Here is a 17,313-nt window from a genome sequence, read left to right on the forward strand (position 1 = left end):
ACTTTGTTGAGACTTTTTATCAAAAAGGGGTGCTGGATTTTGTCGAATGCCTTTTCTGGATCTATGGATATGATCATGTGATTTTTGCCTTCCCATTTGTTTATGTGATGTATCACATTTATTGATTTGCGAATATTGTACCAGCCTTGCATCCCTGGAATAAATCCCACTTAGTCATGGTGTACGATCTTTTTACTATATTGCTGGATCCAATTTGGTGTCAGTGAGAGGTGCCTCTAACAGTGTGATGCAAGTTAAAAAGAAACATGCCACACATATCTGCCTCCTCTCCAGAATGGCCAGAAACCCCTGCCAAGTTCCTCCGGTGAAATGTGCTATAGCAACATATTTCTGTATCAATAAGTTTAAAGAGAATGATAAACAAGAACCCGCCATTCCTTTGCCAAAGGTCGGGGGGTCTCAGGGCCAGACTGCGCTGAGACCCTGCCCCTCAGGCTCTCCTTGCCCGGCTTAGGAGCCTCTACACTCGGAGCTGCTAGGTATTATGGGATCGCCTGCACGCTCCCTCATCTCGCGATGCTCTCCTCTCTGCGGCTAGGCCTCATGACTCCCCTCCCCCCAACGTGTTTTTCAAATCCACCAATAGGCGCTCCTTACAGGCTCGAACCAGCCAATCAGGATGCGGAGCCGCCGGGAAATTTAAATCGCGCCGGCCGGCTGCGCGAGCCACACCGTCTCCGGGCTGACCCGAGGTGGACGTTCGCAGAGCAACCGAACCGCAGCCCGTCCTCCGCGCACGGTCCCCTGTGAAAGCCTGAGCCGGCTGCGTGGGTAAGAGCCCGGGCCGGCGCCGCCGGGGAGGGACCGGCCGCGCCCCCGGCCGCGCTCCGCCTGCGGGCGGCGGGCGGGGAGGCCCCGGGAACGCGCCGGGCCCGGCTTCGGCCTCCTCCGGTGACCAGGCCTCCTGGGCGGCGTTCGTTGACGAGGAGGCTGTTCCTGCGAGGCGGCTCCTCGGGCTTTGGGGCCGCGGGGGCCCTGAGTTACCTCAGCGGGAGCCTCGGCGGTTCCGAGCGAGGCCTCAGGGCCAAAGACCCGAAGGGAGCCGGGCGCCGGTGTGTGTGTGTGTGTGTGTGTGTGTGTGTGTGGTGAGGGGTGAGGGGTGGGGGTTAGGGGGGCGCAGGGGAAGGGGCTGGAGGTGCAGGTGGCCATTGGAACTCTCCAAACGTAGGCTTTGGGGTGGCTGTGTGTCCATCTTGCGAACTAACGTCATGGGACCAACATACGTTGGAAAGATGGAAGTCAGTTTTGTCGCCTTGTGGAGATCGCTCACGGGGACCCCGCGTCTGAAGGATGATGTCAGCTCATGGGAGCCTCATTCAGGGCATTCCCTCGGAATTCCTGGAAATGAAAATGTTGTCGGGATGTCTGAAGACGCCAGAACTGCCTCGCAAAATGTCAGGGTTGACGAGAGTTGATGGGAGACGCCACCAATGAGGAGCCCCATGTTTCTTTCATTTTTAAATGGGAAGAATGTGCCCATGTGGGCCATTCAAAGACCAGAGGCTCTGTGCCTCGGACATAGATTTTTTTTTTTTTTTTAAGGGTAAGCGCCGTTTTTTCCCTACTTTGTCTTCCGTGGTGGACTGTGTGCGGCCGAGTCCAGAGCTGCCCTGTCCCGCAGGGGAGGTACCAAATGCGTGTGGCAAGTCCGAACTCTGGACTGTGCTGTAAGCGTACAGAACACACATGATTTTGAAGAATTGGTATGAAAAAAAAGAATGTGAAGTAGCTATTATCACGCTTGTTACCTTCAAAGCAAAATGATAAAAAAAAAAAGGGAAATGTTTTTTTCTCTCTCTCCCCCATCTTAGAGCTTCTCCCTTTGTCTCATAACCATGTCCACCAACGAGAATGCTAATTCGCCAGCTGCCCGTCTTAACAGATTCAAGAACAAGGGGAAAGACAGTACAGTGAGTACCTTCTGCTGCTTTCACGTGGTTTTTTTTTTTTTTTTTTTTAAATGGGGAGGTAATTGGGAAGGGATAAAAAACTAGGAGGGAATTTGGAAAGAAGAAATTAATTTTGCAGCAAAACCTGGAATGATGGGTGAAATGACATGTTATCTTTTTCCAAGGAAATGAGGCGGCGCCGAATAGAAGTCAATGTGGAGCTGAGGAAAGCGAAGAAGGATGATCAGATGCTGAAGAGGAGAAATGTGAGCTCATTTCCTGATGATGCTACTTCTCCACTGCAGGAAAACCGAAACAACCAGGTAAATATATTTTAGCTTATCAATTATGGTAAAGCCAAAAAACCAGTATAGGAGTTCAGTATTTAAAAACATTGGTAGTATTACGGTTTTAACTATAGAATCTGAAGATTTTTTTTTTCCTGCTCTGAATCAGTTCTTTCCTACCCATTCTCCATAATCTACTCAAGAGGATTGCAAGGTCTTTAGCTCTGAGATCTCTTTAAGTTTTCCCGTATTTACAGCTTTCAGCTTAGTAACTTAACCTGGCTCCTTCCAGTACCAACTGAGAGTGTGTCCAGAACCACTTTCTGGCCTATTTCTACCCTTTTTTTTTTTTTTTTAATTCTCTTTTTTTTGTACTTGTTTGAGACTGTTCTGCATAATTGATATTTAATTAACAAGCAAACTTAAATATAGGGCTAATAAACCTTTAGTAACTGATTTTAAACCAAAAAATGGCAAAAACAGGTTTTTATTTTTATTTAATCTAAAAAATGATAATTTGCAAAATTCCACTGCTTTTGTAGGGCACTGTAAATTGGTCTGTTGAGGACATTGTCAAAGGCATAAATAGCAACAATTTGGAAAGCCAGCTCCAGGCTACTCAGGCTGCAAGGTAAGTGTTGTCTGTTATCACCCTAGAAGTTAGTTTTTTTAGATTATGGGTTTTTTTTGGTGGGAAAAAGATGGTGTGGGTAATGAATGGTTTAGCATGCATATAAGCATAACCAATGGACAGATAGTAGAAGGGTGAGGGCATGTGCTGGGGGATAGAAGTGGTTGGGGAGAGGTTAATGGGGGAAAAAGGAAACATGCAATACTTTAAACAATAAAGAATTTAAATTTAAAGATTTATTTTTTTATTGATTTCAGAGAAGGAGAGAGAGAGAGAAATATCTATGATGAGAGAGAATCATTGATCTGCTGCCTCTTGCATGTCCCCAACTGGGGATCGAGCCTGCAACTCGGGCATATGCCCTTGACCGGAATTGAACCTGGGACCCTTCAATCTGTAGGCAAGCCGACTCTATCCACTGAGCCAAACCAGCTAGGGCAATTTTTGGTGTACTTTTCAAGGAAATTACAAAGTTTTTGATGAGCACATCCATTTAGAAAATATCTCTCATACACAGATATTTGTGACATCCATCACAGAAAGGATTAATAGTTTCTGAAGTTTGAAAATGCAGAAATCTGAATGACAAGCATGGAAAAGATGTTTAACCTTACTTGGTCAGAGAAATACAAATTAAATGAACAATGAGAGTCAGATTAAAAAACCTGACAAGCCGGGACCAGTTTGGCTCAATGGATAGAGCGTTGGCTTGGGGACTGAAGGGTCCTGGGTTCGATTCCGGTCAAGGGCATGTACCTTGGTTGCGGGCATATCCCCAGTAGGGGGTGTGCAAGAAGCAGCTGATTGATGACTCTTTCTCATCGATGTTTCTAACTCTCTATCTCTCTCCCTTCCTCTCTGTACAAAATCAATAAAATAAATTTAAAAAAAATAAAAAATAAAAAATAAAAAAATAAAAAACCTGACAAGATCTAAAGTAGATTTCTGCAGGGATGTAGAGAGGAGAGTAACCTACATTACTGGTAATATTTTTATTTTGGAAAAAAGGTAGTAAAGATACCACATATGGCAATACCTTGCAACCAATCTGTTTAGCTCCTTTTACAGTCCAGGATATCTGAGCATTTAGTGCTTCACATAAAATATTGCCTAAAGTTCTAAGTCTTTGAATTGCATGTTTAATAGCTTTTTACAAAACTTCATTTGTTAACCATCTTCAACTTTTGTTTATCTTTTTGTTTACCCTTAGGAAACTGCTTTCTAGGGAAAAACAGCCACCCATAGACAACATAATCCGGGCTGGTTTGATCCCCAAATTTGTGTCCTTCTTGGGCAGAACTGATTGTAGCCCCATCCAGTTTGAATCTGCTTGGGCCCTCACTAACATAGCTTCTGGGACTTCGGAACAGACTAAGGCTGTAGTAGATGGTGGTGCTATCCCGGCATTCATTTCCCTGTTGGCATCTCCCCACGCTCACATCAGTGAACAAGCTGTATGGGCTCTAGGAAACATTGCAGGTACTTGGCATTTTAAGAGTTTTTTTATTTTATTTTTTATTTATTTATTTTTTAATAATATATATTTTATTGATTTTGTACAGAGAGGGAGAGAGATAGAGAGTTAGAAACATAGATGCAAGAGTCATCGATCAGCTGCCTCTTGCACCCCCCCTACTGGGGATATGCCCGCAAGCAAGGTACATGCCCTTGACCGGAATCGAACCCGGGACCTTTCAGTCTCCAAGCCGACGCTCTATCCATTGAGGCAAACCTGTTTCAGTGCATTTTAAGTTTTGACAGAATGTCTCTAATCATGCTGAGGTTGGGATAAGTGCTTGGTATAAGTAAGTGACACGTGTGTTTTTTTTTATTTTTTGGTTTTTTTTTATTGTTTTTTTTTTTTACAGAGAGGAAAGGAGAGAGAGAGAAAGCTAGAAACATCAGTGAGAGAGAAACATTGATCAGCTGCCTCCTGCACACTCCCCACTGGGGATGTGCCTGCAACCAAGGTACATGCCCTTGACCAGGAATTGAACCTGGGACTCTTCAGTCCACAGGCTGATGCTCTATCCACTGAGCTAAACCGGTTTCAGTGACCTTTGTGTTTTGAACTTGCTTTCTTCCAGTGCTTATTAGGTGTAAAAGTTACATTTAAGTAAGTTAGGGAAATTTCTGAGAGTATTTATTTTTTCAGCTTTTTTTTTTTTTTTTTAATAACTTTAAAAAAATATATTGATTTTTTTTTTTTACAGTGAGGAAGAATGAGGGATAGAGAGTTAGAAACATCTATGAGAGAGAATCATCGATCAGCTGCCTCTTGCTGGGGATGTGCCTGCAATCAAGGTACATGCCCTTGAACGGAATCGAACTCGGGACCTTTCAGTCCACAGGCCAACACTCTATCCACTGAGCCAAACCGGTCTCGGCTCTGATAGTATTTGTTGTCTTTATGCTAAGACATTGGTGCACTGAGTTACTCACTGAACATTGAAAAGCCGATAAGATTAACTTTGCCCTTTTTTCAGGTGATGGTTCAGTTTTCCGAGACTTGGTTATCAAGTATGGTGCAGTTGAACCACTGTTGGCTCTCCTTGCAGTTCCTGATATGTCATCTTTAGCAGTAAGTTATTCACTTGTTGATTCTAATTTTCCCACCATCTCAGAAAACAGGACATTTCATTGCATTTTTCTTTTTCCACAGTGTGGTTACTTACGTAATCTGACCTGGACACTTTCAAACCTTTGTCGCAACAAGAATCCTGTACCCCCGTTAGATGCTGTTGAGCAGATTCTTCCTACTTTAGTTCGTCTGCTGCATCATGATGATCCAGAAGTATTAGCAGACAGCTGCTGGGCCATTTCCTACCTTACTGATGGTCCAAACGAACGGATTGAAATGGTTGTGAAAACAGGAGTTGTGCCCCAACTTGTGAAGCTCTTAGGAGCTACTGAATTGCCAATTGTGGTAAGTTATTAACTTTCAGATGAGAACATAAAATTAAGGAACATAATCAGTCGATACTAATGTAGACATTGCCGTTTAGGCCATGATAAGCCTATTGTCAAAACTTTTGGGGTATAGTGTTTTTGAGCAATATTGGAAATAATAAAAGATAACTGTCAGCATAACTTTTTCCTCCCCATTTTAGACCCCTGCACTAAGAGCCATAGGAAATATTGTCACTGGGACAGATGATCAGACGCAGGTTGTAATAGATGCGGGAGCCCTTGCTATCTTTCCCAGCCTGCTAATGAACTCCAAAACTAATATTCAGAAGGAAGCTACATGGACAATGTCAAACATCACAGCTGGCCGCCAGGACCAGATACAGCAAGTTGTGAATCATGGATTAGTCCCATTCCTCATTATTGTTCTTTCGAAGGTAATGGAGTCTTAGGCCTTAATCAAAAGATTGTTTGTGTTTATGGACAGGCAATTGGTAAAGCTGTGGTTGGTAAGATTTTTAATGTACTAATGTTGGCTTCTACTTACAGTCCTTTGCTAAAATGGCCAGTAATCTCTTTCATTTAAGGTTTAATAGTCATTTTTTCTAAAACAGTACTTTGAATCTTTTTACAACAATTCTGAAATAAAGTTGCTTCCTTATGTTTATTAGGCAGACTTTAAGACACAAAAGGAAGCTGTATGGGCTGTGACCAACTATACAAGTGGTGGAACAGTTGAACAAATTGTATACCTCGTTCATTGTGGCATAATAGAACCACTGATGAACCTCTTAACTGCGAAAGATACCAAGATTATTCTGGTTATTCTGGATGCCATTTCAAATATCTTTCAGGTAAATTTTAACAAGGTATCATTTGTATTTGGGTTTGATGATAATTGGCTTACTGTTTAATTAATTTTTGTTAATTTTCTCCTGAGGATATTTTTCCATCGATCTTTAGATAATGGAAGGGAGGAGGAGAGACAGAGACACATTGGTGTGAAAGAGGCACATCGGCTAGTTGCCTCCCACACACACCCAGACTGGGCCAGGGATTGAGCCTGCCACTGTGGTACATGCCCTTTACTAGAATCGAGCCCAAGATCCCTCAATCTGCAGGCCAATGGATGTTCCATCCACTGAGCCAAATCAGCTAGGGCTATTTATTTATTTAAATAATATTTTATTGATTTCAGAGAACAAGGGAGAGGGAAATAAAAACATCAATGAGAAGAGAGACTCAATTCATTTGTTGCCTTCTGCATGCCTCTTCCCCCCTCCAACTGGGGATCAATCCTGCAACCTGTGAATGTATCCTGACCAGGAAGGGGGAACCATGACTTCCTGGTTCATGGGTCAATGTTCATCCACTGAGCTACACCAGCTGGGCTGGTTCTCCACCTTGAGTACACTTTGGGATTATCTGGGGTGCTCTTACAAAACAAATTTCCTGTTTCCATTACAGACCAATTGAACCTGGTGTCATTTTTAAAGTTGCCCAGGTGATGATGAACAGAAAAGGTTGAGAATTATTCAAAACTCTTTGTAGTTCAATGCTGTAGAAGTAGTTAACTGAGAACAAGTACAGATCTGATCATCTTGAATTAAAAAAAAGAAAAGAAAAATGGAGATAGTTTTTATCTTGTAGGGTTGTTGAAGGAAAAGTTTATTTCTGTCTGATAGTACTCAAACATAGATTGGAATTTTTTTAGGCTGCTGAGAAACTAGGTGAAACTGAGAAACTAAGTATAATGATTGAAGAATGTGGAGGTTTGGACAAAATTGAAGCTCTACAAAACCATGAAAATGAGTCTGTGTACAAAGCTTCACTAAACTTGATTGAGAAATATTTTTCTGTAGAGGTGAGTAACATGTTAATGTTAAGAACTTGTAAAAGGGACATTTAAGGTCAAGCCCATGAACTTTTTCCCCCCCATACTTTTCAATAAATCCTGTATCCTTGTTAAATATAGCAAAATATCAGTGTAAGTGAGAAATAAGGTATATATTTGCTCTTCAAATGTTTGGCATGATGATATCTTTTTAAAATTATTTTTATTGATTTTAGATAAGAAGGGGGAGGGATAGAGAGATAGAAACATTGATGACTGCCTTCTGCACACCACTGGGGATCAAGCTCCCAGCCCAGCATGTACCCTGATCAGGAAGCGAACCAGTGACCTCTGGACACACAATCACCGAGCCACACTGGCCGGGCCTGTCATGATATCTTTTTAACTTGAGATTTAAAAAAAATAAGCAATTTCAAATGAATAGCCTTGGGAGTCTTAGAATTATCTTGAGATAAGCCTGTGTAGGAGTCAGTAGAGAAGTCAGTCAACCCGATAGCCACACTCTGGGCATTGTAAACAGTTTTTCCCTTACCTATTAAAGTGATAGAGAAGAAATCTCTTTTTCTGTTATCATAGTAGCATTTCTTAACCTATTCAGAATCTTCCCCTCCCGGGTACTAACAAACTGGCAAGGCTGAGCAACCTACCCTCCCTCCATTATTTCAAATGTGGTACAGAGTTAAAGGTGAACTATGCAGCTGAAGACCTTAAGAGTAAATACAGGCTTCTAGGCAGGCTACTACTTGGAGATAAGCCATATTTATGGGAATATTTACTTATTTATTATGCCATATTTATGGGAATTATTTTTTTAATGTTTCCAGGAAGAGGAAGATCAAAATGTTGTGCCAGAATCTACCTCTGAAGGTTATACATTCCAAGTTCAGGATGGCACTTCTGGGACCTTTAACTTTTAGACTGTACAACTGAAACATAAAGTTGTTTGTTGTGTACTATGTTTGGTATAAGTATGTCTTACTGTTTCTCTACTAAGAACTCTTTTTAAATGTGGTTTGTTATTGTAGCACTTTTTACAACAAATCTATACTTGAACAGTTCCAAACTGTACATATTGTATGAAGCTTCCATTCTCAGTGAGTTTCTTGTCTATGTGGAATTTCATATCTTGCAGTCTCCTGTAAATAAAGATTAAATTCCACCATTTATGTCACTTTACCATGCCTATGAATTGTTTTCTAATTTGGAGCTCTAACATTGCCAATGAACCAAAATGATGTGGCTAATTAGAGGTGTAGTTATGGTTACAGATACCATTCGATATAAGGATACATGGATGATACCTTTTCCTGCCTGCTTCTGAGTTCTGGCTTTGCTTTAGGCTGCTTCTCCTCTTGGTAAGTAATAATGGCACTAACCAGAAAAATATTTTTCAAGAGTTTTCACAAAGGAATGAATAAAATTTCCCAAAAGCCCTCAGCCAGTCTCTTCTAGTCTTAGTGGCCACAGAGAGGGAATAAAAACTTAAATTTAATCATGAGTCTCTGGGAGTTTCAAGCGACATTCATTCCTCCCAACCTTCAAGGCTGAAAGTGGTTTCAAGGCTGCACCTGGCACTTTGCAAAGTTTACCCAGATTTATGTTTATTTGGTAAGGGTTGGTCCAACTATTAATATTTTTAAAATTTAATCCCAGGCACTTCTTCCATATAGTCTGGGTTGAAAACCACTACTCTAAGAAATAGTTATGCTATTAGCAGGATAGGAAATGGATTGAGGTGGTTGTGGTTGTAGTGGGAGTGTTAACTGCAGTATCCATAAGTCTGAGGAAAATGAAATGATTTAAAAAGGAGTCTTGTTTGTGCTTTTTGGATGAGTTAGAAAAGTGATGAGTCAAGCCTCCACTGCTAAACTCTTGCCTGCCTTTTCCCCCATAGAAAAAGCCATAGTGGTAGAGGTTGGGAATTTGGGTTGAGACGCAAGTTAAAAGTATTTATTCTTTTCCAGTGGGCATGGCAAAATGGCTCCCGCAAAGAAGGGTGGGAGAAGGCTCATTCTGTCATTGTAGTAATGACCAGACAATATACTATCAACATTCACAAGCATGTCCATGGGATGAGTTTCAAGAATTGTATCCTTCAGGCATTCAGATCTGGAAATTTGCCAAGAAGGAGATGAGAACTCCAGGTAAACTGGGCCAGAGGAATAAGGAATGTGCCATATGGTATCTGGGTGCCATTGTTCAGAAAATGTAATTAGGGTAAAGATTCACCAAATAAGCTCTACGCATTGGTCATCTACATACGTGTCACCACTTTAAAAAATCTGTTAATGTGGATGAGAATTAACTGCTGATTGTTGAATAAAGTTATAAAACTGCACAAAAAAAAAAATCACAAATGATTGATGACCTTTAAGGGCTTTGAATTCAAACAACTGGTTCCCCCCACATGGGGCTGTAGATTGAGCCTGTAACCAAGGCATGTGTCCTAGACCAGAATTGAATCCAAGGTCCTTCAGACTGCAGGCTGACACTCGAACCACTAAGAAAACGGGCTAGGGCAAGGTGTCTTTCAACTAAGTAGTAATGTTTCTATTTACCTTCTCTGAGCAGTAAGGTTATTCTCCCAATTCAACATACAGGTAAATACTTCTTTTTTAGGAAACAAACCACTTTAGTTTGTTACTTTTCATTTTGAAAAGGTATAAAGAGGCCCAGTGCACAAAATTCATGCATAGGGTCCCTAGGCCTGGCCAGTGATTAGGGCCAATCAGGTTTCATGCCTCCTCTTTCCCTCACTTCCTCAGTGACCCCCTCCTGATCGCCTGCCATGTTCCATGCTGCCCCTTGGTGGTCAGCACACATCATAGCAAGTAATTGAACTCTTAGTTGAACTCCCAAGGAGAAACTTTGTATATTAGCCTTTTATATATAGAGGTAATTTGCAAAATTCAAAGAAGGATGCCACTTGAAGGCATGACCTAAGAACCACTGAGAAATGTCAACTATGTCACAAATACATTTTACTTTTTGCAGGTAATGGCCTTTTATTTATTTTTTAAAACATGTCTTTTAGCTGAAACTGGTTTGGCTCAGTGGATAGAGTGTCAGCCTGCGGACTGAAAGGTCCTAGGTTCTATTCTGGTCGAGGCATGTACCTTGGTTGCGGGCACATCCCCAGTAGTGGGTGTGCAAGAGGCAGCTGATCGGTGATTCTCTCTCATAGATGTTTCTAACTATCCCTCTTCCTCTTTAAAAAAAATAAAATATATATTTTTTAAAATGTATATGTTTTGATTATAGAGAGGAAGGGGGAGAGAGAGAACATTGATCAGGAATTAACCTGGTGACCTCTCAATGCATGGGATGATGCTCAACTAATGGAGCAACACCAGCCAAGGCATGTAATGGGCTTTTAAAGTTTCCTACATGAAGTTTAGGACATTCTGTGGTCCTTCTCTTTCTCTGTTCAAAGGCTTTCCCATGAAGTGGGGAAGAGGAAAAAGAAGTAAAACCGCAGCTCTTAGACTGCCGTCCTCTCCCAGATACTCTTGCTCCCTCCTTTTTATTTCTACTCTTTTTAAACATAAGGTCCCCTCTTGGATGCTGGATCCAAAAGTTTTTATTTTATTTTTTTACAGAGAAAGGGAGAGGGATAGAGAGTTGAAACATAGATGAGAAAGAAACATCGGTCAGCCACCTCCTACACGCCCCCCACTGGGGATGTGCCCACAACCAAGGTACATGCCTTTGACCGGAATCGAACCTGGGACTCTTGACTCCGCAGGCCAATGTTCTATATCCACTGAGCCAAACCGGTCAGGGCCCAAAAGTCTTAACTTGAGAAAGGGTAATGTGAAAATAAATCTGGACTCCTTAGACTTTTGCCCTAAAAATAGGTGGAGCTTCAATGAGTTTGGAGGGACTAGTGTAAACAGTACAAGGTCTGGGTTTATTAAAGAAAAAGCATGATTCAATATGAAGTAATGGACAGGAGACAGCTGATTCCCCAAAATACATTTTTACATTTTAGATGAAATTGTTATGCTGGTTTCCTTGGATTCGAAATTCTTTGAAGGCATTTGTTTTTATTGAACTTAACTGGATAAAATTTTTGACTTTGAGAATAAGTTTTCATATTCAGCATGATATTTAAAAATCAGAAAAGAAAAACCCCCCCTTCAGCAATTCATATAATTCTGATGAACTCCTTTAGCTTTTTTTTTTTTATTTGTGAAGTTCTTTATCTGGCCTTCGATTCTGACTGATAGCTTTGCTGGGTAGATTATTTTTGGCTGTAGGTTCTTGCTATTCATCACCTTGAATATTTCTTGCCATTCGTTATGAAGAACAAATACATGACTATGAACAAGTGAATCTAAAAACCAAGGGAATTAAAAAACCTGATGAACAATATTAACTGTTGAATATAATAGAATCAGAGGTATGGAAGGGGAGTGGACTGATGATTCTCAGGGAAAAGAGGAGTGGGGGGGACAGGAAGAGACTGAACATAAACTGCACCTATGGATGAGGACAATGGGGGGTGGGGAAAGGGCAGAGGGTGGGGTGGGAACCTGATGGAGGGAAAAAAAAAAGAACATTTGTAATAATATGAACAATAAAGGTTTATTAAAAAAAATCAGAAAAGGATTATATAGTTGCTAGATTTTTCTTTCATGTGTTAATACTAATTACTTTTGTTGATGCACTAAAATTTTTTTTAGCACCTAACAGTTTTAAATCTCATTTAAGACTTTAATAAATTATTTATCTTTGCCTATAACTTTTATTTTTGTATTATAAGAAATTAAGGATGGGAAGATAACACAAATTTTTATGAGGCAAATACCAAGTAAAAAATGCTGATGCATATTTTACCACAAAAACCTTTAAAGTATCATTAAAAGATTGACTTTTAGTATTGAATATTACACAAAATATTTTTTTTATTGATTTCAGAGAGGAAGGGAGAGGGAAAAAGAGAGGAAAACTACAATGATGGGAGAGAATTATCAATCAGCTGCCTCTGTACCTCCCCTTCTGGGGATTGAGCCTGCAACACAGGTATGTGCTCTGACCTGTGACCTCCTGGTTCAACCACGAGCCACATGGCTGTGCACAAATATTAATTCTTTAGGTTGCTATATTGTAACTTGGCTTTAAATCTAAGCAAGCTACTATTTTTGGATTAAAATAGAAAATAAACAACTCTAAGGTGGTTTGATTCCCCCTCCTCCCCAGTTTCAAATCTTTGGTTGTGCCAAACTCTGGATAATTTATTTTTCTTTTTTTTTCCCCTTTTAAAAAAAAAATATATATAGTTTATTTATTTTTTAGAGAGAGGGATAGAGAGAAACATCGATGAGAGAGAATCATCGATCAGCTGCCTCTTGCACACCCCCTACTGGGGATGCGCCTGCAACCAAGGTACATGTCCTTGACCAGAACCAAACCCGGAACCTTTCAGTTTGAAGGCTGACAGTCTTATCCACTGAGCCAAACCGGTTTCGGCAGCATTTGGCTTCTTAAGTTGCTCTTCTCCAACCCCTACACGCCCCCCCACCCCCCCACACACACACATTTTCCCCAGAACCAAAATTGTGTTCACCAAAGTGGCATGTTCCTTTTGTAAAAGCAAATTCTTGTTTTGTTTGTATGGGCAGTTGGAAAATTTGTGAGATACAGGATCCCAAAGTTCAGAAGGCCATTGGTGGAAATGTAGCTGGCTACTCCTTTCCTTCCTCCACCCTGCTGAAGTTTGTTGCCAAAACTCAGCTGGCTGATTTTGGAAAGCCATGGAAATATCACTAATGTTGCTTTCTTTTGAGATTGGGCTGTTGGCCTCGTTTGTGATTAACAAAACTTGCCCAAATCATGCAGTGTCTCCATCCCCCAAGGGAAAGTGTAAGTGAAAATGTTTTAGCGACATCACTGATATGTGTCATAACCCCAGCTAATAAACACTCAAGCTATCAAGTAGGGCTTTTTTTGAGGGCAGAACAATTTAATTTTGGACATTTGTATGTTAAATGGCATGTTGTTGGCATAGTTTGAAAGCAATTCTAGTGTCTATATAAACACCCAGTTCCTCCTAAATATTTGGGACAGTTTCATAACACTATGTAGGAGTTGTATCCATCAGACCCTTTTAAATTGATCAGTTTATGCATTCCTCCCAGGCTTTTCACAGTCACAGATATCTTTCCCATCCTTGTTTTTGAGATGGGGTGTAGTGAAATGTACTCATGTTAGGAGCCAGATCTGCCCAAGTTCAAATACATTGTTGACAATTGGGCTGTTAAAATAGCACAATCCCTCGTACAAAATAAGTACTCTAGATATTCATTATTATGTTTATATCCCAGATAAATATTACAGCTATAGAACAGCTTTTCCCAAGCTTTTAACAGCAAAAGTTCTCTTTTATTCTACACACTTCTATTTTTTACATATTTTACCTTCTAGGCTACTTATTATTACTTTTTTTCCCTTATTAATCACATATAAATCAACATGAGCTCTCCACATGGTTTGTTTCTATATTCAGTGACAGGATTCTATCCAAAAGTTGGATTGTTTTATCAGCCATCAGCTCTTTACAGGCTTGACATAGATTTTTGAACAGCACCACCAACTTTTAGCCTTTGCAGCTATCCGGTGTCCACTGTTAACCTTTCTCCTATTTCAATTGAACAAATCGTTTGGAGCACCTCCTCCAACTTCTCACTGCCCTGAGAACAGCCACCTGAGCCGCCCAAGTCCCATGTACTGATGGTTTGCTTGGAAGCTTGTCCGTATAAACAACAGATAGGCCTTTGCTCGGTAGCGATATGAAGCTTGACTGTGAAACAGCAAAACAAAAAGCTGTATTTTCTACTCTGGAAAAAGTTTACTGTTTAGGAAAGGTCTGATATACAGATGGCAGTTCCTGAATGTAGTTACAAAAATTCTATTTTTAGGCCAAAACCGGTTTGACTCAATGGATTGAGCATCGCTTGGGGACTGAAGGGTCCTGGGTTCGATTCCGGTCAAGGGCATGTACCTTGGTTGCAGGCATATCCCCAGTAGGGGGTGTGCAAGAGGCAGCTGATCGATGACTCTCTCATCGATGTTTCTAACTCTATCTCTCTCCCTTCCTCTCTGTACAAAATCAATAAAGTATATTTTTAAAAAAATTCTATTTTTAGCAAAACTTGGAATACAGGAAAAATACTTGGGAAAACAGAGAAATAAGACTTGTAATAATTCTGACTTGCACCAAAATTTTAGGTGGCAGATAACTCTCTGACCCCTTTCCTGCCCATCCTCTCAACCAATGTTTTTTTGTTTTTGGTAACTTTGGGAAGTAACTTTACCTAGTTACAGAAGTAATACTATAGAAAATTTCAAAAACACGGAATGCCACAAAGGTTAAAATATTAGCTAACCTGGCCAGTGTGGTTCGGTTGGGTGAGCATTGTCTCATAAACCCACATTTGATTCCCAGTCAGATCACAGTCAGGTTGCGGCTACTGGGGCACAAAGCACAGTAGGGGCTTTGCAGGAGGCAGCCCATCAATGTTTCTCCCTCTCTATAAAATGAATAAAAACATTTTAAAAAATAGTTAAAATCCCTCCATGGAGTTGTACCTTTTTTCATAGGTAGGAATTCTGAATCTGAGTAACCTGAGATGCAGGACAGGCCTTCAGGGGGCCCGTGAACCCCTGGAATTGGATGCCAAGTTTACTGTAAAATATATGCATGTGAGCTTTTTGCTCATAGCCTCATGAAAATTAGGTTCTCAAGGTGGAGCCACCTTGAGAATACTACAAACTTTAGGTATAGATCTTTTCAATTTATTTTTTTCACATGTGTAGTGTGTTTTTTAAAAATTCACCTCTGAGCTTGCTTTCAGACAGTAGTTGAAGACATCAGACCAATGAATTTAGCTGTAATTTGACGAAAGAACTCTAGTTGAGCAGGAGTTCCTAAACATTAGCATTTGGTTGACCTTCATTCCACAAGAATGGTGTATTTGTCCACAGAAGGTGGCAGGGGCTTGTGGTTCTCTTGGCCTCCGTTGGGCTTTCCTGCAGGCCGTGGAGGATGGGTGGTAACACAGGACATGCTTGGCTCCTCATCCTCCTGCTGACAGCCAAGCCTCTGAGCGGCCAGTCACACACTTACTGATGTTGGATCCCCAGCCTTGCTGACCTCCTAACTGTTCTGAGACAGCAGGGAACTCCCCCGGCCTTCAGCATAATCAGATCTGTCACTGTCTTGAGGAACTGGCATTCTTTCTGGGCCTCATCCTTCGCTTTGGAGGTAACGGCTGCCATTTTCCTCTGGTATTTCTGCTGTGCTGAGCAGGCTTGTCTTTCTCATAGACCAGAGGAATTTGCTGGCCAGTCAGCTGGCTCACAGATGGCTCTCAGTCCCACGTTCCTCCTCCCCTACCCCAACATCCCAACATTGATTTGCTTGGGAAGGTTAAACTCTAGAAATGGGATGGGAGTAATCAGTTTCTTTTTGCTGGACATTTTGGAGTTTGGCCCAAAACAGAAAAAATTGACCTCATTCTTACCCTCCACCAAAGACTGAGGATAACTTGATAACTAGCAAACTATTACATTACTAAATTACCTGGTGAAGAAAATCCCTTTCTTTTCTCCCTTCTCTCTCTCTATACATATTTATAAATATACATGTATACACACACACGCACACACACTGCTAGAAGAGTTTTCCTTCTCTCCATACATACATATGTACATGTACACACACACACACGCACACACACACACACACAATGCTATAAGAGTTCTCCAGTGTATGTTTGGGACACTGAGTATGACATCAAAATGATCTAAGACGATGTCTTCTCCAGTTTCCAGAGTGACAGTACACACACACACCCATACGCATGCTCAGGTGGCAATGGCAGTAGAGTTCGGTTTCTTGTTGGGAAGAAATTCTTCAGCATCTATTTCCTGTAGAGAATGCTAGCAGGTTTCTAACATACTTCAGCTGTTCAGGAAATACTTGAAATAATTCCCTGCTCTAGAGAGTAGGAGGAGAGCCAGAAAGCTGGAAAGTATTTATCCTCCTTTATGCTCTCAAACGTGCTTCACAAGGACTCCACTATTCACACACACACTCTCCCGGGAGCCCCTTTCTGACTCTCCCAGTCTTTTCCTGCAGAAATGTTCTTTTTAGAGTGTGGCGAGAACCCTGGTAACTTGGACTTCCCATAGCATCCTGGCCTGAGCTTCTTAAGGGACTTTACAAATAAGAACTAATTAAGCTTGGAAAGCCCCATGGGAGTCCTCCTAGCTGCTATTGAAATGTGCCAGCTCTGAGGGGGACCAGCTGCCTTCTTTACCCTCAGCATCAATTCAAACAGAGGGGAGGAAACCGACCGCCTCATGCGATTGAAGCTGCGATGAAGCAAGTGAGGCACCATGGAATTAATTGCCTCTCTGATTGGCTTCTTGCTACATTCTGTGGGGTTCAGATACTGATGTTTAAATTGGGTCATGTAGACTTTTGAGCAAGATGTCAGATAACTAAAAAGAGCCATTTAAGATTAATTTTTATCTAAAGCAGTGGTTCTCAATAGAGGGCAATGTTACCCGCCAAGGGAAAATCTGAGCGTCTGGAGACGTTTTTGGTTGTCAAACCTTGGGAAGAGGGATGCTACTGGCTTCTAAGTGGGCAGAGAGGTCAGGGATGCTAAATATCCTGGAATGCACGAACTGCCCCCCACAATTAGTTATCTGGCA

The 17,313-nt window shown here is 41.2% G+C and overlaps 1 protein-coding gene across 6 annotated transcripts; it reads left to right on the plus strand.

Moving 5' to 3' along the window:
- Positions 1–637: 637 nt before the first annotated feature.
- KPNA2 (karyopherin subunit alpha 2) lies at positions 638–13,358 on the plus strand. Of its 6 annotated transcripts, XM_045586301.1 has the most exons (12): positions 1,833–1,931; positions 2,096–2,233; positions 2,740–2,828; positions 4,039–4,307; positions 5,315–5,409; positions 5,491–5,754; positions 5,939–6,172; positions 6,407–6,589; positions 7,450–7,599; positions 8,508–8,510; positions 10,660–10,674; positions 13,345–13,357. In XM_045586301.1, the coding sequence occupies exons 1-11, from the start codon at positions 1,857–1,859 to the stop codon at positions 10,669–10,671; spliced, it is 1,512 nt and encodes a 503-aa protein (XP_045442257.1). In that variant the 5' UTR covers positions 1,833–1,856; the 3' UTR covers positions 10,672–10,674; positions 13,345–13,357. The 6 variants fall into 6 exon arrangements, with proteins under 6 accessions (XP_036306794.1, XP_036306793.1, XP_036306795.1 ...); XM_036450901.2 differs by lacking the exons at positions 10,660–10,674; positions 13,345–13,357 and adding an exon at positions 638–792 and having other exon boundaries at positions 8,415–8,756; XM_036450900.2 differs by lacking the exons at positions 10,660–10,674; positions 13,345–13,357 and adding an exon at positions 1,271–1,289 and having other exon boundaries at positions 8,415–8,756.
- Positions 13,359–17,313: the final 3,955 nt, after the last annotated feature.

Source organism: Pipistrellus kuhlii, unplaced genomic scaffold, assembly GCF_014108245.1.
Source record: "Pipistrellus kuhlii isolate mPipKuh1 unplaced genomic scaffold, mPipKuh1.p scaffold_m20_p_22, whole genome shotgun sequence".
In the NCBI taxonomy this organism is placed as follows: Eukaryota; Metazoa; Chordata; class Mammalia; order Chiroptera; family Vespertilionidae; genus Pipistrellus; species Pipistrellus kuhlii.